General features: G+C 44.3%; 1 protein-coding gene across 2 annotated transcripts in view; it reads right to left on the bottom strand.

The window, feature by feature from the left end:
* The window catches only part of RNF11 (ring finger protein 11), a 33,811-nt gene extending 10,656 nt beyond the window's left edge, over nucleotides 1–23,155 (bottom strand). Inside the window, exon 1 of one of the 2 annotated variants that reach the window (XM_062623247.1) lies at nucleotides 22,535–23,155. In XM_062623247.1, the coding sequence (XP_062479231.1) occupies nucleotides 22,535–22,657 (123 nt within the window). In that variant the 5' untranslated portion in view covers nucleotides 22,658–23,155. Of the gene's footprint in view, nucleotides 1–21,983; nucleotides 22,200–22,534 lie in introns of those variants that run through there. The other variant, XM_062623246.1, reaches the window with a different exon arrangement.
* Between the last annotated feature and the right edge of the window lie 3,195 nt (nucleotides 23,156–26,350).

Genomic DNA, 26,350 nt, shown 5'->3' with positions numbered 1-26,350 from the left:
AAGCTTTGTGTCAGTTTTAGCTGCCCTTGTTCCTTTCTCCAGTGATCCCATCAAATACCAGGATGTGAATTCCTTCAGGAGAGTGGATAACAGACACCAACACATCCCTGACATCAAACTGCTCACCAGAGAGCTGACTCCATCCCTCCAGACAGCTCCACTTACAGCATCAGGCCACAACTCCTGAGAGATAACGAAGTCCTCTTATTACAGCTCCTAGCATGTTTATTTTAATAGTTTGGGGGGAGGGGTGTTGTTCAGGGAGGGAAAAGATCCAGTAACCATCTACAAAACCTCATGCTTTTCAAGTTGCTGCAGTGAGCAAAGCCAGGGAAGAACACTTGCACCTGTACATTAAATTAAGGGCACTCAGGCACAAAACACGGCCTCCTGAGACGTGCACACCCCAGGGACTACAAAGCAAAGCAGCTGGGTAAGGAAAACATCTAGCAGAAGGGCCAGCAGTTTTTACTGCAGCTGGTGGCAGAAGGAGAGCACGTGTATGTGGATCATCCCACCCCATTAGCAAACCACAATGTCTACATTATTTGTGCATGTTCTCTCCTACTTACACCAAGTGATTATCTTTGCAGAAACCCCTTCTTATGCCTGGCAAGCCCAGGCAGTCATTACAGTGCTATGGCTATGTTAAACACAGCACTTACGGTTCAAGCAAGGCAGCTGCTGGAGAATAAGGGGCAGATTTAACAACAAATAAAAAACTGAAGTTTTGAGAAGAAAATGGTCCTGTAGCAGAAGAGGCTCAAACAGATCTCTCAGACAGTCTCTGCTGAAAGGTGTAGAGTGAACCTGTACTGTGTCCCATTCACGTACTGCTGTGGAGCTCCTGGCTAGCAGGAAGTAAAAAAGAACACCTCAGACAAACCAACCAGTTAAGTTTTTCACTCAAGCTCAAGAGAGGGGGAAGCACTCTGGAGCTACCACAAAGAAGGTGACAGAACACAAACAGCCAACACAGAAAGAAGGGAATCGTTCACACTCCCTTCAGACACATATTTACTTTCTGGAAAGAGTAAACATCAATCAGTGCAGCTGGTTTATAGGGTAAACCAAAGGGAAAGAAGCTAAAAATGCTAGTATTGATCATCCTGGGTAACACATGAAGCCTGCATGCAGCCCGGTCCCATACCCAGCTCAGCAAACAGGGATGCTCACAGCCTGCCCCACTCCTCCCTGTGAGCTTTGTCCCAGACACTGTCCCCCATCCACAGCCACCCAAACCACTCAATCAGAGGCTCTGACTCACCTCAGGGTACAGCAGACAAAAAAGAACCTTAAGCTCACACATGCTTCTGCCTCCTGAGACATGAGCCTGGCCCAAGTCTACCATCCTATAGCACTCAAAACACTGCATCACTCAGACAAGTCCATGCAAATCCCTTACATGAAGGGCTTGACACTGGTTACTGAATGGGTGGGCACCCAACCAAGAGTACAGGCACAGAGGTGACTTCAGGTGGGTGATGTAACACCCTAACAGCACACATTATGCCCTGAATTGCTTACTGAGCCCACAGACTCAACACAGCCAAGCTTAGTGCACACACAGCCCCTGATCACCTCTTGGTGCCCCTGCAGGGAATTTGGGGATTAGGGTGCAGCTGACTCCACTGCTGTACACTACTGGTGTAAAGCAGCACTGCCTCTGGACCATAGGTCCTGCTGCCACTTCCCTTCCACTGGGACCAAGGACATTGCTCCAACTGACTCTTCACCTCATGAAAAGCAATAGGCCATTACCATCAACTCTGTGATTGCTACAGCTACTGAGTAAGTTAGGAACAGGCAGCCAAGAGGAAAACGGGAGGAATGCCCTTGTCAGGACTTTAGCCAGTTGACTCCAAACACTTAAAACAGCAGAAGCGCTAAAATGTATCTTTTGGCAAAAAATAGGTCAGCTTGACTGCAATTCTAAGAACAAAACAGCCCCTTCCAAGTACTTCAGGAACAAGGTAGCAAAAATACAGGAATTGGCCCGAATTAGCTAGAACAGGCTGGGCACAAAGGGCCAAAGCAGGGAGTAAACGTGGAAATGCACCTAAGCCAAAGATAGGAGCAACCCATCAGGGAAGGACTCATGAAGTATAAATACAGGCTGTACCTCCATATGGAAATAGAAGATGTGTACATGTATATTTAAACGTGCTAGTTTGAGCTAATAAGAACAACAACACAGTAACATACAGTAGGTCCAGAGGAGGGCCACAAAAATGACCACAGGGATGGAGCATGTCTCCTATGAGGGAAGGCTGAGAGAGCTGGCATTGTTCAGCAATGAGAAGAGAAGGCTCAGGGGACAACTTATTGCAGCCTTTCAGTACTTAAAACGGGCTTGAAAGAAAGATGGGGAGAGACTTTTTAGCAGGGCAAGTGGTGACGGTTTTAAACTATAAGAGGGGATATTCAGGCTGAATGCGAGGAAGAAAATCCTGGCACAGGCTGCCCAGAGAGCTGGTGGATGCACCATCCCTGGAGACATTTAAGGCCAGGCTGGATGTAGTCCTGGGCAACCTGATCTAGTTGAACATGTCCCTGATTGCTGCAGAGGTGTTGGATTAGATGAGCTTTGTAGGTCCCTTCCAACACAAACTGTTCTATGATTATGTTCTATGATTATCAGGGGGTTGGAACTAAATGATCTTAGGGTCCTTTTCAACCCTAACTATGCTATGGTTCTATTCTATGTAGAACTAGGAATGTATAAGTACAGTGTGAGTAGGCTATCAGAGGATCAGTGAAATTGAGTGAGAAATTATCTCATCTCGAGGCTCACTGTATGGTGCTGCCTCAACCTGATTGTGCAACGATATGGCAGGCATCCTCCTTGGGCAAAGAAAGCTATGCAGAGCACCATTTAACAGCCTTGCCTAAAGCAAGTTTCACTACACATCCGAACCCATCATACCAAATGCAAGTCCTCATATATCAATTTCCTAAAACAAGACTTACATAGACACAACAACCGCAGTTGGAAGGAGAACATCACCCATGGACAGTCATCCAGGAGGTGTCAATTTAGCTTCAGACAAGAGGCAACACATAATGAAAACAAACAGGCAGATCAACAGCAGCTATCTCAGATCTTCTACCCCTCATGTACCACCCTATGCGACAACAGAAAATACTTGCCTGTAGCCATCCAGTTGTAAGCAAGGACCAAAAAAAGAAGTTTAAAAGAGGACACAGTAGTTCTTTTTATAGAGATACAGTCTGCTACTCAACCAAAACACACAGAAGAGGCAACGTAAGAGAGGGCTTCTCCAGACCTTGACAGGGGCCTCCCCAGTGAGGAGGGAGCAGGTAAAGAATAGCTGATGATTCAAAGCAGCACAGCCAAGGTGGGCTAGCAAGAGGCTCCCCCCAGCAAGGTAAGCCAAGCACAAACCTAATGAGGAATTTTCCACCAGGCGTTGCAGCAAACAGGGACTCAGCAGAGCGGGGCTCACGCAGTGCGAACCATAGAGAAAGCAGAGGAAACAGACTGCTCTACTGAGGATAAATGACTTGGAGGAGAAAAGTGGTAACAGTCCATGTCCTGCTGCAGAAAGGCTTCAGAAGTAGGCAGGGCTGGTGATGAGCAAGGAACCCTGAAGCAGAGAGACTGCTGGTGTGAGACACCTGTTTTGAGACCATGTTAGCAGGGTTTGTTTCAAATCTCAGGAATCTGTGCTATACTTCACTTGATCATTACTTTGTACTCCATTTGGAAGATTTTAATTGTCTTTTTAATGAAGCCCTGCTCAATTACACGCGCTTGCTCAAGCAGGAAGCTGCCACACCTTGGCAGTTTGATGGTACACTCAGATAGATACACAGCTCTTTTTATTTTCCTAGCAGTGAATTTCTAACACAGAGTGGATGCCCCCAAGACCCAGGTATGTGACTGACACCTCAGCCCTGGCAGTGCAGCAGGGGACTGGGCTGCTCCTCAGTGGCAGCCAGGAGGCTTCCTGAGGCCAGTTAAAGGATATAATCAATGTTGCATTGTGCAACAGTACAGCCACAGCTTTTTTAAGCATGTTATATGAGGGTGGAGAGGCACTGGAACAGATTGCCCAAGAAGTGGTAAATGCTCTGTCCCTGGCAGTGTTCAAGGCCAGGCTGGACAGAGCCTTGGGCAACACGGTCTAGTGTGAAGCATCCCTGTCCACGATGGGCGAGTTGGAACTGGATGATCTTAAGGTCCTTTCCAACCCAAACTATTCTATGATTCTGCATTAGCCGTCCAGAAAGCCATAGACAGATGAAGCCTCCCATATACTAGGGCACATTAAATGCAGTATGACTCCCTCTGTGCAGCTTTCCTGGGTGTCACCAGCAGTGGAATGCCAGCTTGGCCAGGACATCCCAACCATGCACCCAGCCAATGGCTCCTCCCTTACACCAGCTCCTGGACAATGGGTGGAGGGATTTCAGCTAATTTTTTCCACCTCTTGAAGCTGGATATGGGGTTTGAATCAACACCCTGAACTGCTGGGCTGCACACAAGGGGCTTCAGGACAGCCCAGGGTGCTGCATCATGGAGACACAGTCACCTCTCCCAGGAACATACTTGCTGCTATCTCCTCCTTTGGTGCAATGAATGCACACCAAAAAATGTAATCTGGCCATTTGTTTAGCATCACTTGATAATAACATTCATTATTTCAACTCTGAGCTAATGAGCAGCAGATGTAAACAGCCAGAGGCTCCGATTCAGGCTGTTGGCTCATCTCAGCCTGTCATTTATTAATCTTTGAGGAATGTCTCGGGCCTTAAACAATTATTACTAAATCTGTTGGTTTGGGTTTTCTTGGTTTTTTTAAAGCAGTGCTCTAGCTAAAAAGGAACAACTGCATGAACATTAAGGCACAGTAAAACTTGACGAAGCTCCCCTTTTCGATGCAGTATTAGCAGTGAACACAAGGGCAACGTTTCTATTTTTTCCAGCAAAGTCTTGTCCTCACAAGCAGTGACTCTGCGTTTTTAGCTCGCAGGGCACAAATCCAAGTGTGATCTCATGCAACTGTCAAACCTCTTCTAACAGAAAAAAAAACTTGTGCCAAGAACAGGTAGAAAAAATCCTAAATAGCTCTCTCAGGAGCTGGTTATACCAGCAGAATACTTCCAGAATGTGTTTTCCCCCACCTATTTTAAAGTTTCCAATAAACAGAGACAGTTCAATGAGCATCTGGCTCTTTCTTTAATCTGCCACCAGAAAACACATGCTCATTTTACTGCTGTGTTTGAAACACACAGCCAGTTGCCGGTGCAACCAAGACGAGCAACAAACGTTCAGCTCCCACAGATGAATAAAGTACCACATCCATCACTAAATATAAGCAACCACCTGTCTGAACACCATTTCAGTCTTTTGTTGGGTTTTTTTTTAAACACATCTTTGGATCTTGCCTGGGCTGGTTTTACACCAAAAATACTCATGTTCTGTTCAGCACAGGTGCTTTCAGAGTAGGTGGTTTGAAGGGGGGAATGAAGAAGATCCAGGGCTCTGCAAAGTCAAGGAGGGCGAAGAGGAGCACAGAGCCTAGCCCTTCCTCCGCAGCCACTGCATCTCCCATCTCACCTTGTTCAGACCTGATGGGATGAAGAAAAACCTCTACTTCATCATGCCATCCCCCTGATTATATCTACTCTAATGGAAAGTGGCAAGAGCTTTGCACTGAAACTGGCTTTCTGAAGGAAAACTTGAGGTCTCCACAATGGGTCCATCCTGCTGACTGCAAACATCATATAGTAAGATCTACAAATATCCCCACTACTAATCCCAGTAACACAGTAAGGATTCCAAACGCTACCAGGGCTGCAGCACTTGAGCACCAATTAAGTACTTGCCTGAATTAAGGCTCAGGCTGCTACAAAACCTCAGAAGAACAGAAAACTGTTTGAGAGCAGGGACATGAAAACAGAGAGGTCATTTTTCTGAATATGGACTGACCGGTTGGAAAACAAAGCCCCATTTCTCCCCAACACACTTGTAGGAGAGCAGCTGCGAAGCCCAGAGGTCTCCAGCTTTAGCTCATCCATACACAACAACACATCTTTCATGTTGTGTTAAGTACCCCAGAAACCCTCAACACCTAACACAGTGACAGACAGGATGCAGTTTTAGGGCTGGGGTTGAGAAGATCACACGAAAATACAAAGGTTATCAGCACAAATTTAGAAGTGCCAACTTCCCAAAAGCATTACCTGCGACTTTCAAATACTCTGATTTAGACACACGGGTACAAGGCAACAGCTCAGACACTGCACCGACACATAAGGGTACCATAGGTGAAGTGTGTGCTACTTTTGATACCCCTCAGAGTCAGAGCTGAAAGACTGATGTCATTAATATTATTCTATTGATCCTCCTTATGAGGACATAAAGACCATACTTCTACTTCCTGCATTCTCCTGCGTTAATGTTTAGCATGGAATAACCATATCTTGCTACAACCCACACTATTGCTAAAATAAGTTTTGCCAGTTTATACATACACACACAAACTACAGTCACAGTAAACCACCATAATAGAGTAACACTGAGCTTTGAGGCAGCAGATCTGGAGGTATTCAGTGTGTCATCGTGTCCAAAAATAAATAACAGTACACACAGCCACAAGTAAATTAAACCTAAGAAACTCCCAGCTGTTTATGACATTTAGTCTAGAACACACCTTCGGAGTCATTAGGGTGTAACTACAGAGGTAACTGCAATAACTAGATAGGCTCAAAGAGAAGAGAAGCAGCAGCTTCTTGCTTGCACCTCAACCCCCACTTAGAAATATCATCATGCAATTACTACAGAAGTATTTTAGTTATCCTAGACTTTTCACCTCACTGTACAGTCCCCAAAAGGACACCTCTCAAATGCATTTCTGAGAGGTTCGGGTGCAGCAGAGTAGCCTGGGAAGTAGATGGCATTTAGTGACACTCCTCCAAGTCCAAGGACCTGTAGAACTAAAACTCACTTTGTCTCCTTACAGACTGCTGGAGTTAAGTGAAGCCGGGGAAGGTGCTTCCCTGGGGACACTAAAAGATTTCCTGAGTAATCTGAATCAAACAGCCATGGTAACAAGACGAGTCTGAATTCCTGTCTTTATTTGGGATACCTCCTTTCCTACAGAGGGATTTCCACTGCAGTAAAGACACAAACAAGAATTACTGCAAACATTTCTTCTGTTCTTTAATTTGTTGGTTTGAATCAGACAATACAAGCAGAAATAAACCATTTTCTGAGATGGGCAGTTCTAGATGTGTCCTTGGGGGCAGAAAAGGGCTGGGCATACCCTTCTCCATGAACTTCGATAAAAATGAGTCCCATGTTCATCAAATGAAATCTGCTGAAAGCCCTACAGCAAGTACCCTATGGAGCAATTTCAGACTGGCAAGTCAGGTTAAAGCAGCTCTGTACAGAAATTAGCCTTGAAATAACTTACAGGCCTGATCCTGATTTTTTTTTTTTATCACTTCACGAAATGCTCCATTCCTGGTAAGGTCTTCATCATGTTATGGAATGCTTCACCCCAATGAGAGAAGGTAATGGCTAGCAGAGCATGAAAAGGTACTTGCCCCTTGGACTTCTGAGCTGCATGTTCTGCAGATTTAAAGTATTGCCTTTGACTCCCATCATCAGTCACCACAACAAAATTCACTGCAAGATATTCAACAAACAGTCAGTGATCCCTCAATCACGTAAAATATGCCCTACTTTAATATTCTTTCCATTTTTTGTTGTTTCATTTTAGTTGCACTGACTACAGGCGAGACAGATTCTGTTTTTCAGGAAAACCAAGTTGTCTGAATATCACATCCACTAACAAACAAAATAAAAATAGAAGCATTAGCCTAGAAAAGAAAACAAAGGCTGAAAGGGATACAGGACTGATGTCTAAATAAATCAGGGAAGTAAACATCAGAGAAACAACTAAAGATCTGGTTGGTACAAGAATAACAGGGCCAAGTTTGCCATAGATATCTAGAACTGTGAAATAGCTTCTTGAGCCTTAGTTCTCAGTTCAACAAAAGAGGCTCCCTGGAGGAGTTGTAAGGGAAAAACTTGACCAGCGCTTTGCTAAATCATACATTCTATGCAGGAAATAACTTCACTGAGCACACATGTAGCTATCCATACATCTCTCTGTTCACAGACACCAGGAAACAGTCCAATTCACACGCTTGTTAATATGCAATTTCCAACACTGTGCTGAACAGGGCTGTTATCCAAATTAATGATTCTGTGATTCTAATATAATCTATGAGGCAGCGTAACAACTAGCAATAATGCTTGTCATATTTAACTCAAAGCTAATTCAAATATGGACGACAACACCCATTAAATCTGAGCCTCGTTTTGTTGATGCCATTATAAACGTCTGCAGACACTGTCACATCCACATTTAGAATTTAAAACACTAATATAAAATTGAAAGCACTAACATAAGGAAACTTTAAAAGCAAAAGAACTTCTTTTTGGATAAAATCATTCTTTCTGGATAAAATGATCTTCCATTAGCAATTCTGGTTTGATCTCTGCTGAGTTTTCAGTAGCGCACTGGGGGAAGAAACCTGTGGCAGAAGCACAAAGGTTCTTGGCCAAACTGTGTTTCCTGCAGCACAAGCTACAGGTATAAGCAGCAGTGAAGGCAGAGATGAAAATAAAGGACCTTTAAAAGGCTTATCCTGATGACAGTATGCTAGCTGGAGGTTCTGGCACGTTCTGAAGTCTCCAGCTTTATAAACCCATTTGTGTTGCTTGAGTAGCACCAGGCAGCTGCACCACTGGTGAGGATTTGGCCTGTGGCAAGCAAAATATGCAAGGTCATCAGTGAGCAAGTATATGTGGGATTACTGCACTCCATGTTGATATACAGGCACTTTATTGCTGGAACACAGTAACCATTCTGCATCGAGGCCTTAAAAATGTGTCTTACTTCAGTTGGACGTGTTACTTGCGTCTTTTTAAAGGAGGAAGGGCAATAGCTATTGGTCTAATTTAAATAGCTATGTTCTGTCCAGCTGAAGCGCATTACTGTATTCAAACTGAAACCCAGCCAGCGTATCTTGTGAAATAAACCAAGGAAACATTAGCAACAGCAAGCAAGCTCATTCAGAAAACAGCTTTGCAGTGCCACACAGCCCCGATAACGTGCTGGGCCACCTGCTCACCCATCGGTGACTGACAAGGAAGGGTGTTGCTCCCCACCCCAGCAGCCCCACCTCCTGTGGCTTTTGGGGCTTTTTTGTAGGTCTCCAAGCCAAAAATTAAGCCTGGCACAACTTGGTTTATGAGATGCAAAAAAAGCTGTAAAGATTGTTTTTATTACTGCTTGTGTTCACCATTACTACTTCTGAATCCAGAAAACTAAACAGAAAGGTACTGAGCAAGAGGGTTCGAGTTATGTAAATGCATGGCATTACCACAGAAATTACAGGTTCTGCTAATGCTGCATAAGCAGGCACATGAAGAAGCGGTAGCTTCCCAAATTCATTTCTTGAAACAGGATTTTGCCCCTCTATTTGCTTTAAATACGACTGGCTTCAATAGGAAACTAATGGCCTCTCCTGAGGGACGCCACATTAGAATAAGGAGTCACAACGTATAAAACAGGACAGTCAAATTGAGGCGTCCAGCTTAATGTCTGCTCTTGCATTTGCATACTTGTATAATTTCTTAATTCTAGACATTACAGACAACGGAGAAGTTGTTTTATTAAAAGCCACATATACTGTCAGTCCTCACATACATATGCACAAAGGTAATCAAACTCCTAACAGCAGTGACAAAGCTTGCCAAGTTATGTTCAGACTTTGGAAACTATCCATAGAGTCATAACTGGAAGGCCTGTGTGAGGAAAGAGGCAGAGCAGCACCCCACAATGCAGATGAATGACATTACTGTAGTTAGTTGTGTCCCAAGAGATGCCACAGTCTGCTGTGCAACATGAACAGGCTGTGAAAGTCTTCATCCTGTCCTGTACTTAACCAAATATACTCATGAACTGTTAGATAACACTAATGAAGCTTCTTTAAAAAAGAAGAAAATAGAGAGGAAAAGCATCCAAGCATCTTTAAAGGTGGTTGTGGCAGACAGATTTACATTCTTTTATTCTGTTTTGTTGGGGGTTTGGTTTTTTTTAAAAAAAAAACCACATTAAACATAATTAAGGCTTTGTCTACATCACAGATTTGCTCTGAAGCAACAGAATCCCTCCAACTGAAATCACCATCCCACCAAAGTTCAAAATAGCACTTTTACACTGCATCTCATTACAGACCATTCCCAATGCATTCACTACCCAAACCAATATCAGATATTCAACTGCAAACCAGAGCATGCATGGACTAAGACCAAGGAGATCCTCAACTGCAATAGGGAGAAGTCAAAAATCCTTTAGTATTTGGTGGTGATAGCATACATCTTATACCTGACACTTCTAGACCTTCCCTGAGATGTCACAAAATAAGACATAATAGACAGATGGCAGAGTGCAGATAAGTTTTTCACCACCAGGAAGTCATTTTGGTTCACTAATCTAACAGGAGGAAAATAAGAGCACGAGCACCCATTTCAGACACTTGAAGAGTATAAGCTGACTCACTGAGGGATGAGATAAGCATCAAAGCCACCAAGTCACAACTGCAGAGCACACGGCTGCAAGTGGAAAGCAGGAGGGAAAAGCAAAGCAATCCTTTTTGGCAGCAGCAGATGGTTAGATCAGACCTCCTTGAGCCAGAAACATGGAAACACACACCGCTGATCACAAGGCACGCCACATTTTCGCCTGGTTTCAGCTTGTGGTCTGCTGCAGAGATAGCCCCAGAGCCTCTCCTTTGGCCTTGGCTGCATTCACTCTCGAGCAGTGCCTGTCAAAGCCATTATTTTTAAGTGCTGGAGCAGAATCCTGCCTCAAATCAAGTTAAGCAAACACAGATGATAGTTTTGCCATGTGCCAGAGATGTGCACACCCCAACACAGGACCACCGGTGGGTTCCACTGGTACCCATCCCCGGTATGGTAAAGGCCCCAGGAGTGGAATCACTCCTGCGCAGCAGCACCTTCTTTAGGAACACAGAAAGCATTCTCCTCTCCCCAGAAAGGCTGCAGAAACCCAAACAGCTTAAGTTGCCGATGCACTGACTCAGATAAACTCCCCTGTATTTATAAAAAATGCCTTACACTAACAAAGGGACAGACAAATTTCCCTCAACCTACAGTACTCTTCACCATTTGACTTGTTACCCTGAGATGGAAACACTTCTCTGATCCCTCAACACCACCAGCCTGTCTGGTAGCATCTTCTACATAGCTGTTACTACCATTTTCCCAGTTTTTGCTTTCCAATAAAAATACCACTGTGCCAGCAGCACTGCTTGGAGGAATCTCCATCTGCGCGATCCAACCAGAGCAAAGAACACACTGACCCCAGGATATCACGTTCAGAGTCCACTGCAGAAACTCCTGCCAGCACAAAGGCATGATCCAATTCACACGTTAACCAAGAAGTAATTGGTCATTACTCAGCCACAGCACATCCAGGAGACGCAGAGACATGAAGTTCTGCATGTTGCAGCCGGGAGCTTGGAAGTGTGGCCTGCACCATGCTGGAATCCAGCTGGTGGCATACCTGCAAGATGGATTTAATAGATCAAAAAAAAAAAAAGACAAAGGATTAACACGCCCTCCTTTCCTACTTCAGCCTAAAACTATAGTTCTTTTCTCCTCAGTTTATCGGCTGAGAGTAGGTGGCAGCTACATAAAGACACTTCAGGAGAAGCTATATATAGGGGGAAGTGAACTTCTCTCCAGGAAGCTCTAGATCTAGGTCATCTTGCTTCTTCTGGGAAGTATGAAAAAACAGGTTACTCACTGAACAAGAATACGGTTTGCAGAGGAAAACAAAGATTACTTGAAGCATGACATTTTGTGTGAATAGTATGTTTAAAAATAAAACTAGTTAGTCATTAAACACTATCTCTAAACGCCTTGACTCCATCTATTGTAAACCAAGAAACCCACTGTATTTACAAAAAGAATGAGCACTCTTCGGTAAACTTACTCTTGGTAGTTTAGCCACACAGTAAAACAAGTAAAACTGCAATTCTTTGAAATTCCAGAGAGCTTGTCTAAATTCAGACATCAAGTAAAATCCCTCCTTCCACCTCATTTTTGGCTCTTACAGATGACCGGCTGGAAGGATTATATACAACCCAGCAGAGTTCCAGGCGAGTCATCATAAGACTCCACTCTGATGGATTAACTACCACATTACCACTTTCAGTTGAGGGTGGATTGGGAGAGCAACCGAGCATATCACTCAGGTTTGGGTCAAAGGCCGCTATCTAACTCAACCCAGGGTACCTGGCCATCATAACCACTGCAGCATCACGTGGATGCCATTAGCTAAAAAGGCGTGCTTCTATCAGGGCAGGCAGAGGACTACCCTTAGGCAGGGACAGACCTTAGAGTAATACTACCTATGCAGCACTTCTTACTAGTTTCTGATTTGCAGATCCCCCAAAATTACCAAGTAGAGGTGTGAACCTGTGTTGTCAGTTCAGTGACTACAGGGATTTTATCAGCTCTCGTGAGCATTGCAAAAATAGCCCATAGAGCACCAGAGACTCAGGAACTAAGAGGTGAAAAAAGCACTAACCTAGAAAACAATTGACAGCTAATTTAAATTGAGTATTTTTGCCTGAATTTTAAAAGTGATACTGTTTCCTTCCAAGAAGGGCAATATACTTTCAAGTATGACACTCTCTATTAGACAATTCACAACTGCCCTAAGGTCTCCAAGTATATAGATTCAATATTACAGAACTCTGCGACACTACAGCAATGACTTGGTCATATTTCATAAGCTAAACTGAAGATAAATACATGCAACTGCAATACAAATCATAATACCTAAACACAAAACAAAGGGAAATCCCCAAACATCAGAAACTGGCAACAGTAATTAAGCAAGTACTATTACAGAGCATAAAGTCTTCTGGTGTTAAAATATTAATTTCAGTGTCTTAACTAAACCTGAATTTAGAGCATTAGTTTGCTGATCTGAGACTTTTATATAGTTTCCACTGAATACAGTAGGTAACTGCTTTCTGTTAAGCAACAGTACAGACCAAACCAGTTTCGCAGTTTGGTACTTCTGCATTAAAGCAATGCTTTCACCTGTGCTCAAAACCTGAAAGCAATTAACTTCTCTTTCTGCATTCTAAATACTATTACTTTATTCAGGCAAAATAAATACTGGTCTCAATCTACACTGCAAAATTATGCTACGTTTGAACCACAGATTTCGACAACCATATTAATAAAATGCTGTGATAAACGTTCAGTGCACAGAACAAAGTCTGTATCTGAGTTTAATTACAGTGATGAATGAAAGTCAGACACCGGCACCATCCCAGAGTAGTCATGCATTATACTGTCCCATAGATACTGAAATAATAGAATCTGATGTACTCTGATCTCTTAGATAAGTCTCCCACAGCTCTGAAACAGAAAGGGCAAGAGCACCCAGCCTCATCCAATTCTGCAACGTTTGCACACTGACTCATGAGAGATTTGTATCCCCCACTACCAAGATGCACCTTAGGGGAATAAATCAAGTCAGACAAATATTGCTCCATTTCCTTCTGGCTAGAGCTTGTATACAAATCATCGGGAGAGCCATGCAGAGTGTTACTGGTGAGGACTACAGGGAAACCTTACAGTCTCTACAGAACTACTGTCCAAGTATATACAGCTATATTACAGATATATTTCTGGGTTATAGTCTAGTCTGTCTTTTTTAATCAGTTTTGCCCAGACAAAGATTAGAAACTGGCAGTATCTAGTAAATTTGATGGTTTTAATCATGGCTGCAGGATAGCAGATTCCTTGCTTTTGTCCAAACCAGCACTGACTGAATGATTTTTGCTTACCACTGGATATTCACACAGCTTCATTAAATTTTATTAGTCATAAACCAGGCGTTTCCTTGATGCTTCTGGGACCTTTCTCAGCAGTCCAAACTCTAATGGCACATGGACTAGCTATAATCCCAAGCACTGGAAAACTCAGCATCGTCAGCCAGCTGAGATTTGTCTTTGATTGAGAATGAGGCTGTGCCTTACTCATCTTCAAAGGCATTTTGGCCTTGGAGTTCAGTGAACTACAAAGAAGAACTGCTTCTGAGCAATGCCTCTAGAAATGCTCTGAGTGGGGAAAAAGCAGATGAGAGGACACAGAGGACTCTCCAGTGTCCAAAAAAACATGATCAAGGGAAACAGGTTCAGTATTGCAGGGATAATAGTCTGCACATTCATCACTGCATGCTGGGGCTAAGGGAAGAACTGAATTTCCTGAGTCACAGTTTCTTTTATTCTTCCAACAATTTCAGTCCTCCCCGGGGCACCTCAGGTCTACATCATCCCTAAACTTAAACCAGTGGCTAAAAACAGAGGCAGGATGAGAACGCACAAAAACCAGCCCAGCCTTTGATACAATGCTATGCGTGCACACACGTGTGTGAGGCGTTCTGGTGGATCAGCAGAAATGCCCGATGCAATAAACCAGCTGGTTGTGATTTGGCTGACGCAACTGCGGTTGGAAGGACGGTTCTTTTATCTCCTCCTCCAGTTGCTGCCCGCATCTGCTGTTTGTCCGTGTCACTGCGCGTGGATCGTGGCCCAGCAGCTTTTATGCCACCGGCATTCTGACTTTCTTCTTGACTGATGAGAAACAGAGCGGCTGGCGGATTCCTACAGAGGACTGGTAAATAAAACAACCGCTCTCTAGAACCGTTTGGCCTCTTGGAAATTGTTTCATTAGTTCATAGGAAAGTCATGGTTGATTTGCTTTAGTCCATTCCACAGATCATTATCTCTTCAAAACATAAAACTACTTTGTTCTCCATGGTTCAGAAACTGAAGTCCAGATGTATGGCCAGCAACAGCTGCACATCCCAGAAATGAGCCAGTGGTACGTACGGGAAGTACAAGAGCTTCCTAAACACATGGTGGTCCTAGATTTTTGGGGAGGGAGGTACTGCTTGTTTGGGTTGGCTTGCCTGAAAGAACACACAATCTCCCAGCATAATGAGGATTCATCATCCTGATTAAGCAAGATTTCTTATTACCATCTCCATGGCCTCTTCATTCCTACTAATTGAGCATCTGGAACATGGGCTGCCAAATAAGTGCTGAACTATCAGATTCCAAAACAGATTTTAGGAGACTTATCTGCTGCCTTAAACAGATCTCCCGATAAAGCTCCCTCTTTACATCAGCAGGTTTGTTGCAAACTCCTGCAGAAGTTCATTTTGTAATGGAGGAATATTATTTTATCACAATCAAATTACCGTGGAACACTTTACAAACATGAATTAAATTACCAAGCATGCCTGCACTAAAGATAAAGTTTATTACTCTTTGACTCCTTATATTACCGTAAGGAAACTGAAGCACAGACCAGTGATCTGCGAAAAGCTGCAAACTGAACTATGACTGACAATAGCTTAAGCTAGGGCTGCTAGAGTGATTTTTTGGTGGATTTTGTTTAATTTCGTTTTGGGAGTGGGAGGTTTTTTTGGTTGAAGTCCACAGCGCAGTTTTACCCAGCAAGAAGCTACACATGACTCTAGCTCTGCTGGGAAAGGTCACTGCTGCAGCTGCCCCCTCAAGAGGCTGGCAGGACAACAAGATAGCATCTTCTACAAAAGTGTACCCTACCTTCAGGAAGGACACATCTTCACTTCTGAAACCTTTACAATGTCAGGGAAAATATCTCTCATAGACTAAATCAGGACTGAAGCTTGCTTTGCCTTTTGAAGTCAGAGAACGGTGACTCTTCAGCTTTTTCCCCTGAAGAGGTTTTATTCTAACTCAGCCATGACATCCCTAAAAACCTGCTCATTTTGTAATTCTTTGGTCTCTTAGGAACTGTTTCATTAGCTCATAGAAGTGTCACGGCTGATTTGCTTTAGTCTATTCCACAGACCATTACCTCTTCAAAATATAAATACGTTTCTCTCTGTGTGCCCACAGGGAGGCAATAACAAGGACATGTACAAAGACTGGAAGACAAGTCTGTCACTTGCAAGTGGTGTTATTTTTAGTTTCTTGACCTTACATTCGGCAACCAGTTTGACTAAAACCATTACCAGAGTCCACAGAAGTGCTCATTAAACCAAGCTTCTTTTCTTTGCTGATGTGATGAACAGGGACACAGGAAAACAGGGATGGGCCTTGAGTAGCATCTTGATCCAACTGACAACATTTCTTGCCGAAATCCATGTAGAACAGCAAGCAGTACCAAAGCACAAATGTGATTATAAACATTCTCTTCTTTATTCCTCTTGGAATAAAAGTCTCCTGGCCAGAACGGTTAGGAACAGAGCTTTAACAACTGCCGACTCAACAACAGACAGTCTAGAAACTGTTCTAATTTTCATAATAGAAAGATGATAACACAGATCTCAAACATCAGCATACACTTCCCGTTTCCCACTTTGACCAACTGCAGTCAAAAATCTATTTTAAGCAGGCAAAGAATTACAGTAGTCGTTAAAAACTGTTTATGAATGGGTATTTTCAAGACTGAAGTTATCTAACTCTGATACCTTTTATCTTCAGGTTTGCCTTCCTTCCTCTCTTCTCCCCTTGCCCTCCCCAGGCACCAATCAGCCAGCCTGGCAGGTTTTGCTGAAACCAGCATGCATTAAGACAGGAAATACAGGTGCACAGTTTTCTCTAACTGTTATCAAGAAAGGAAGTCAGACTTAGCACCCTCAGGAAGTTTTCCACATAGCACTGACTACCAGAAATACAATTCTCCAGACTACTTGCAAAGTTCTTCAGACATGGAAGGAGTAAGAAGTGTCATGGAATATTGTTTACTAGCCAAATAATCTTGAATGCTATCACAATGAAGTTCATTGTATTATGTATATTTCATTACTGTCTGAATAAAAGAACTGTATATCCCTATATAGACATTAATAAATTATTGATTTGCATATACAAGTAATTTATCAGAACTGCACCATAAGACATGGGGGACTTACAGACTTTTTGAATGCAGTCGTCTAAATTGTATCATACCTGTTTATCAGGAATTACTTTATCATTTAGTGCTTTATCCTTCCTCAGTGAGAGATATTATTCCAGAATTCCACTCAAGCACTTGTTCATTTCTGAGAATGAGTTATATAAGTTAGCTTAAGCAATCTTATTCTTGAAAATACGTAAACAAAAAAAGGTCACTGTCTCACTCTACCATTCCTTATCCACGCAGAAAACTCAAAATCAGCTCCTCCATCACTCTCTCTTCTCACTGAAGCTGATCTCCACCTAGGGCACTGCTGCCAGAAGGCACCAGCCAGCAACACACCAACAAAGGCACACACTTTTCTGAAGCCCTTTGAAGTTTCCACCAGACTGATGAATTGTGGACTGGAGCAGTGCTTCAGTTCACATCCACAAACGTAACTGTAATTTATGCACGTCATCACTGAGATGTGGAGAACAAGCAGAGAAAAGAGCAAGAGCTGCCTAGGCAATTTTTAAATAGACTCATTTCTCTTAAATGAAAGTAAACTTACTCATTGGTTTGCTTTTGTTCATGGATAGCTGTCTTTATATAATGTTTTCCCACTGCAGCTTTCCTCCTCTTATGCTGTTCCAATATACAGCAGTTCTGGTTCCAGCTTTGCACAACCACTCAACGTTAAATTATAACATGTTATACTACTGTAGTCTTCCTTCTTGTACAATACATGCAATAACAGATCATAAATCATTTCATTTGTGGCACAAGAGAATTTTGTATGGATGTTTCTATAAATGAGTGCAACTCCTATATCAGAATTAATTTGGTTTGCAATTTATAATGATACTAATTACCATGCCTTTGAAAAGACAGCATCAGAACATTGATGTAATAGATTATTTGATTCATGATGAGCATAATAAAAGGGTTTTTTCCTCTGTTGAGCAAAATATATCCAACACATGCATCCCCAGGGGCACACTGCACACAGAAACTCAGCAGACTATTTCAAGAACATTTTCTGACTGTTCAAAATGGGGATTTCTTCAGTGTCTTGGATAAGCTCACGATTGTGCTCAGGCTGAGAGGATCCCAGAGTGTGACTAAGTAGGGACCCAGTGCACCATCATCACAGGCTGCTGTGCCACCTCCCTGAACTGGGGTTGGCTGGAACAAAGTACAACATGACAAACAGATGGGGATGAGGATACAGTGCTTATAAGGTTAACTGAGGTTACATTCAGTTAACAGAGGAAGCCCAAGGAGGCTATTACAGTAGCCTCAGTTTAGGAGAGGCCTTGAGACATCCTAAATCGCACTTTCAAAAACTGCGGTCCCCAACAGCTTCTGGAATGTTATGGGAGCACAACACTGGGTTAAGCTCGTGTCTGTGACATCTCTTCTTATTTTGTGCCTACAGCCTCATCAAAGGAATATCCAGATCAAAAGGTTTTAAATTAATCTCCCCACAAAAAAAAAATCCATTAGATCCACGGAAACATTTTATCTGCATGTGTAAGACAACACAGGGTGGTACTGAGCACTGGAGCACACTTTGGATCTCTTCAGGTAAAGTATTTTCTTAGCCTATCTGCACATCAACGTATCAAGCATGCTTTTATGAGTTCAGTATCAATACCAAGAACATGCACTTACGTCTCACACTTTTAGCTTATTAATTTAGCAAGTGGTATACATCTTTTTCAGAAGACTGCAGTATACTTTGTTCACAGTAGTACCTTGTAGAAACTTAGGGTGAAAAGATGTAAAATGTTCTGTGCTTAACTGAAATTCCAAAGTCTGATAAACTGGCAAACTATTTCCTGCAACTATTACAGAACTATTTAAGAACAGAAATAGGAAACAAGGACTAAGAAAAGGGGCACATCTGTTCTGCAAAATAAAGTCTAAGAACTACTAGAAGTAAGATAAACTAGAAAAAAACAGTGAACTTTTATGGAAAACCAGCAGAAGGCATATAGCCAACAGATGGCAAAGAAGTTGTACACAGAAAAAGAAAACAAACTTGAAAGCAAACTCAATTCTGAGGGCTTGAGGAAAAACAAAACCAAGGCTAACTCTTTCTTCATCACAGATTCACTGGTTAAAAATGGAGTTGCATGTGCTTAGCACTTAAAAAAAAAAAAAACAGTTGTAATTTCTGTGTTCTAAAATGGAGGCATCCAAAATTAGCATCTGCCTATGAAAATGTTGGTCTACTTTTGAAATCAATTCCTTTCTCCCCACCACATAAATACACTTTTTTTTTTTTCCCTTTGGTGTGTTTTAATTATTTCCCATGTTAGCCATTAAGCTCCATGCACTAGAAAATGTCTGCTGCTTTAATGGACCACTTTCTCATTAACTCAGATACCTGTTTAAAAAGATGCTTCCTCTGAAGCCTTTCTGCTGTAGCTTGCAACATGTACTGCCACAGAAACTGAGAGCAGAGACAGGTATATGCACAGCCCCTGAAGGGAAATTATATTCCCTGCTGCTCCATGTGCCCACATTGCCAATCCAATTTTCAATCTCCCTTTTGGAAGCAGGAATTTCACACACGCAATTCAATAGCACTCACTGATAAAAGAGATTTGACATGCAATACTGAAATGATTATTGGGGGCGCATTTTGCGGTTAGAAATCAATAGCTAAATAAAAATTACATCTTAATAAAATTCCCATATGGATACCCATGGTACAACCCTGTCACAGAAGATGAACAAGCGTTTTAAATGTCAAAATAATACAGATTTTCTACAACTGTGTATCTTCACCCAACAAGCTTTCTTCTCCTAGTTCTCATACCTTGCAAGATCTACCCAGGAAGTTGACACATCACTGCTGCAAACCTGAGCAAAGGAAACATACCAGATTTTATTCTCTTCTAAAATACATCCACTTTACAGCTGAAATTTCAGTAGTTCAGTTTCAAATTGTTCAGCTCCCAGTTTCCCCACATACACTGCTAAATGCCACAAATTTTCAAATGCATTTTATCCTTTTCTTTCTTTCCTAATGTCTACATAACCACTTTAGTTCTGGTCAAGACACTGTAAAAGAAGAAATTATCGCAAACGAGGACAAAACTCCTAAATTCCCTTTCGTAACACTGAATCCAAGCTGCCACTTGAAAGTTGAAACAAGAGAGTGACCTGTTGCTAGCACAACAGCAATAATAGAACGCAAGTAATTGTTTGATGTTTGGCTTGTGCACCTTGTACAATTCTCAGATTTGAAATTATACATCCCCTCAGCCTCAAAGTGCATGAAATGCTGCATAATATTATAGGTAAGGCCCTTTTTTTGCCCAATCACAAACCATTGTGTTTAAAAAATCTGTGGAAAAAATAGCTTTGAATTTGATCGAGACAGACACAAATGCTACCTTACAGTGAAACATTAGAAATTGCTAGGATCAGCAAAAGGTTTTCAGGACAGACATGTAGATGTTCGAGACAGCCAAGTGCCTGTGGGCACATCAGATGCTACACAGCTCTATTCAAGCATGAGAAGTTTTGCTATGAATACACTCATTCGATAATAGACACCTGTAGGTTCATTTATTTTATTGTCTACTATGTTCTCAGTCAATTATCCACACTTATGAACAAGAAGTTCTTCACCAAGAAAAAAAAGCAGTAATTAAACAAAAAATGAAGGAAGAATACTTATTTACACCGAAACCCACACGAGAAGGCAGAAGGCATATACTTCATTTGTGTCTCTTATCAGAGGTAACAGGTTGCTTTCAAAGGGGGGGAAAGGGAAATAAACCAAATCCACACAGCTGCCTAGAATCACAGATGTAAATGCAATAAATAGAACAGTCAAACTTTATATGTCAATTCGACAAAAATAGGATGCATTCCTAAACTGCATGGACAATTCAGGCTTAATTTAGAACACCACAACCATTAAAAAGTACTTAATCTGCCACCAAGCACTTTCTATTTACTGGAGTTCAGCAGACTTAGTTCAGAATTCAAGGGGGGGGGGAAATCCCCACATCATGAAATTTATTCTAATGACAAGCTTTTGCACCCAAACAAAACCAACGGGCACACACTGCCAAGCAACACCAGCGCAGCTTCACTGCCCCAGCCAGGGCTGCTATGTGTGAGGCTTTTCTTCAACCTTTATAGGGCTTCCCATCAGGACTGTAATTCTTGAACTTGTCAAAGCATTTGTAGATTACACGTCTGCCCGACTAAATGCTTCCTGCAATTTTGTTAATTACATGTCAAGGTCTACAACTACTGAATGACTCCCATCCTAGAAAACAGAGAGCTCTCCTGTCACCCTCCAGAATTCAAGTCTCAATTGATATTCTTATAGATTTCTCTGGAACATATCCCGTTGTCATGGACTGGAAAATACTGTTAAGATGTGCAGTTATACCACTAGATTATTATTTTCCTCTTCATTTTTAGTGCTGCACAACCATTTACTGTAAATGGCTTGTTTCGGGCCATAAGATTCTATGATATACATTTCTATATATGGGAACAGAGATCATGGAATGGTTTGGAAAGAACCTTAAATCTCATCCAGTTCCAACCCCCTGCCTTGAACACTGCCAGGGATGGGGCAGCCACAGCTTCTCTGGGCAGCCTGTTCCAACGTCCCATCATCGAACCACAAACATCAGGCAAGTGCAGCCCCAAGTTAATCTTCCCCTTTCCATGGCCATCCCTCCGAGAAGCGGCCAAGACCATCACCACTCCACACCAGCGTTATCCTCCACTGTGAGGAAAGCGATGTAAGGAAATACCCGGCTTTTTTGTGCGGTTGGTATTTTTCCCCCGTCTGACTCGTCATAAAGATGTGGATTAACATTCTCAGCGACGGGGAAAAACCCGAACAATGGGACATACTTCCCTGCGGGTGCCCCACACGGCCGAGGGAAATAGGATCCGCTGCGCTGGGACAGTTACTTACTGGGGGATCAGATGCTGCTAAAAATACGGGAGTGGAGCCCAGGCTGCGGCGAACCCGCCGGGACAAAGCCCGGGCGGTGCAGGCACCCGCGGTCCCGGTGCCGGAGCGCCACCGAACAGCGCACCGCCAGACAGTGATGTCACCGCGGGCAGGCGACAAAGGACGCGGCACCGGACGGACCGGCCTGTTCCCCCCCTCCATCCTCCTCCTCCGGGACCCCGCGGCCGCCTCCCGCCCTGCAACGGGCCCGGCCCGCCTGGCGCTCCCCGCCGGAACCTCGCGTCCCGCCTGCCGGGAGGCCCAAGCTGCCAGACTGGAGCAGACAAAGCGGCTTCCCCCCCTCTACGTGTGAGCGGAAAGGGAGAGGTTCGGGCGGCCGCCCAGCGCAGGAGCGGCGGCGGCCTCGGCCCGGCTCTCAGGGCTAGCGGCCTGGCGGCTGCACCGCTCCCCTCTCCTCAGCGTCCTACCCAGATCCCCGCCGACTCCCGTTGTCCCCCCGGAGCCCACTGGCCTCCGCTCGCCGCGGCGGCGCTGCCCGCCCCCTCCCCTACCTGATATGGCGGCGGCGGCTCCTGATCCGGCTCAGCCCCGTCCCCGTAGCTGGCCCTGTCCGACTGGGACTCGTGAAGCAGCGAGATGTCATCCGAAGTGGGGGACTTGAGGCAGTTCCCCATCTTCCCCCCGGGGCACGGGGCTCCCCCTCCGCCGTCTCCTCCTCCTCAGGAACGGACCGCCAGCCCCCGCCGGCGGCGGCTCCGCGCCCTCAGCCTCCCCGCCGCAGCGCGCAGCCCGCAGCCGCCCCGCCGGGGAGGCTCATGCCAGCCCCGGCCCTAAGCGGCTTAGCAGCAACAGCAGCAGCCCAGCCGCCTCCCGCTTCGCTCCACAGCCGCCCCGACCCCCGAGCCGGGGGGGGCGGCAGGACTGGCCTCCCACCCCCCGGAGGGGCGGCGTGAGGCAGCGGGCTCCGGTGGGGTCCGCCCTCCCCACGGCAGCCCGGCGCTGTTCTGCTTCCTGGTCACCAGCTCCCTGCGCACTGGGCTTTGTCGCACAGGCCGCCCTGGCTCCTCCTCTCACTCCTCCCCACCGGGCCAGGTTAGCAGCCGCGAAGCCCCGCTTCGCCGTGCCCAGCCCCACAGAGGGGAAGCCCTGCCCGCCTGTGGCGGGGCGAAGGGAAGCGAATCGGCGGCACGAGCCGCCTGCCGTCTCCTGTGGGGCGGCGGAGCTTCCCCCCGGCCCCAAAATGGTGGTGCCGCTTGGCTCCACCCCCGGAGCGCTGTGTTTGTGTTTGTTTTCCGGGCTTGGTGGAGCGGGAAGGCCGCCTCGCACCGGCGGAGGGCGGGCGGCGGCTGCACGGACATCCCTGTCCTCGGTACTCCGCACCACCCCGGGTCGGCTTGTGGGGTGTGTAAGGCCAAGGGGCCTTCCCCGGTGGGTGGTACGCCGCTGGGTTGTCGCTCAGGGAGGAAAGGAGGTTCCCCTGGTGCTTACTGCTGGCATTACTCGAGTGGGCTCGTTTGTAGTTGTGGGGGCAAGGCATTGACCTGCGAGTGTGGAGCGGAAAAAAGCAACAGGCACGTCCTGTTCAATCACTTTCGGGCTTCTGAATGTGCAGCCATTGAGGATTTTTATGTGATAAGCAGATCATAGAATCACAGAATGGTTTGAGTTGGAAGGGAGCTTAAAGCTCATCCAGTTCCAACCCCTGCCACAGGCAGGGACACCTTCCACTAGAGCAGCTTGCTCCAAGCCCCTGTGTCCAACCTGGCCTGGAACACTGCCAGGGATGGGGCAGCCACAGCTTCTCTGGGCGCCCTGTGCCAGCGCCTCAGCACCCTCACAGGGAAGAACTTCTGCCTAAAATGTAATCTCAGTCTCCTCTCTGAGATAAAGCATGTATTGTGCTCCTTTTTTTCTTCATGAAAAGTTTACTTATGCTTGCTTATACATAGTGATAAATGCAGATGTCATGAGAGTGAATGCCCCTTTCACTGCATGAGCATGCTAGTGCAGACCTGCACAGAGGGGAGGGACTTTTTTTCATTTACAGGCTGATACTTCAAGTTTTCTTTCCAGCTTTGTCGTCTGGGACACTTCCTCAAAATCCTTCCCTGGCTTTCGGAGTCACACTGGGACAAGTATTTCCAAATCCTTTTTTTGTACAGCATTTTTTGAAGTAAAGTGAATTCAGTGTGAAAGAGAACAGATAGACACTACAGTCTGTAAAGAAGTACAGCAAAGCTACTTTTTATCCCCAAGTTTTCTGCTGATCCATGTCAGTCCTGGTTTGCACAAGAGCTTCCATCTTAAGTCAAATATCTATAAACCAGATAATATATAATATCTATAAACCAGACCCAGTTGTTCAGAGGGTCATAGTTGTGACCTTTCCTTAAGCATTTGGGAAGGCCTGTGGTGGACCTCCATCTGGGAGCAGGCTTTTTGCTTATTATCCCTATGAGATTTTTCCCAAAGATTTAATTTTATTACTGTTTAGAAGTTTTGTTTTGCCACTTATTGTGGATCACCTAAACAGCCCCAGTGTAAAATGTGTAGCACTAGAAATCTCATTGTGGCATTTGTGGTGTTCAAACACAGGTTTGGGCTTTTCTAGGAAACTGAGAATAAAAATGGTGCGTGAATTGTGAACATTGCTCATGCTGGAGAGGTTTTGCAATGGATTACTGTAAAAATGAGTGTGGTACATGACTTGGTTGTTTGGGTGTTTATGCTATGAGTATGTTGACTCGGTTTAATAGAATTAGGCAAGCAATCGTTGGAGAGGATCCAGCAAACCATTGCCTCACCCAGTCGTGATTTCAAGGTTAAGGCAATGTCAGAGCTGGCTTCTGTGAGAGCCTGGTGGTGAGACTCCAGCTGTGTCACTGGTATTTTCAGTTGTGCAGTGGCAACATCAGAAACAGGATTATAGGAAACTAGAAAGACTTCTTTATTCAGCTGTCATTTCATGGTTTATTCTCTCTGTGGAGCTTCAGCCTGTATCGTTGGTATAGCTCAGTGTAGATCACAAGTGTGTGTTGCACTGTGCCTTGCAGTCCTGATTGTGTACAGCATGGAGGCCCTGTGGGAGCGTGTGGTGCCTCTCTGGTGACTGGCATCCCAAGATTTCTTTTCTCTGGAAACCAGTGTGGAAACATGGGTCTCTGGTGTGCAAACATGGGTCTCTGCTCTCATCCTGATATCAGGACACTGCTGGGATATACTCTGGGATCCCACAGTATAGATGTTGTATTTATTTATCTTGAGGCATGTCTTCAAGAGGAATAACTGCTAAGCCCAGTTAAAATTTACCCATTAGTAGGTAGGGTGCTCCAAGTCTGGGCTCCATTCAAAAGATAGAGACTTGTCAAATGCTGGAAGAGATCTACTTGTCATGGTGAACTCACCAAGACCTAAGAGGAAGCAGCAGTTCACATGGGGCTTTGCAATATGACAGACTTAATTCTGTGAGAAAAACCTATGAGAGCTCCAAACCTGTGAGAAGACCTGTGAAAGCTCCAAATGAGCAAGAGTTATTACCAGTCATTACTGGGTTCTTTGAAGTAAGGACCGTTTAAATCACTTGTTTTCTAGGCTGTTGGATTCCGTCATCATGTCAGGTAGGCCATTAATAATGGTTTTGCACCACCAGCTCAAAGTTGTGCAACAGTCCAGGAGATGGAGAATGGAAAATTTCTTGTGTTCACAAATGCACAAATGTTGTCTTTTAATATCCCTGCATATGCTCTGGTGTGGCTGTGAGGCTACTCCTTTTGCTGCCACTTTGAGACAAGAAAAGCAGCTTGGAGACAAGAAAGCAGCTGAAGAGCTTTTCAAGGGAGACTGAATTTTCTAGAGCCTTAAAATAATCCTATAGATGGGAGAAAGAGCCATGTAGTGGTTTAGGGCTGCATAGATACTACTGGTAGAAAGGATGAATGCAGATAGAAAAAAAATGCATCAGATTAACACCAATACAGAACGGGCAACCTAAGTCAATGAAACCTTTTCTTACCAGTACACGTTTAAACAACTGACTAAAATCTGTTGTCAGAATGGAAATGGGGAAGTCCGAACTTTGACAGCGCACAGGATTAATGTACTAATATGTCTCAGTACAACAATGTGATATACAGGTGTGTTCTAACCACTTCTCAGCAGCTAGAGTCTTCTAAATGAAATGTGTTTTTAAAAAATAAAATACAGACTCATTAAAAATGTTTTTTAAAAGATGCAAACAGTGGCATGTTGATGTTTTAGAGGGGTTTGATCTGAGGGCAAACAAGTTCTATAGTGCTGTATTCTTATGGCTTGTATGAAGTAGCTGGAGATGAGGGATCTTACCAAAAAATCCCTCTATTTTTGAGTTT

Source organism: Pezoporus occidentalis, unplaced genomic scaffold (assembly GCF_034315485.1).
Source record: "Pezoporus occidentalis ecotype Australia unplaced genomic scaffold, CSIRO_AGI_Poc_V1 ctg25, whole genome shotgun sequence".
Taxonomy (NCBI): domain Eukaryota; kingdom Metazoa; phylum Chordata; class Aves; order Psittaciformes; family Psittacidae; genus Pezoporus; species Pezoporus occidentalis.
Note: the sequence above shows the minus strand (reverse complement) of the source record. Positions and strands in the feature narration are given on the sequence as shown.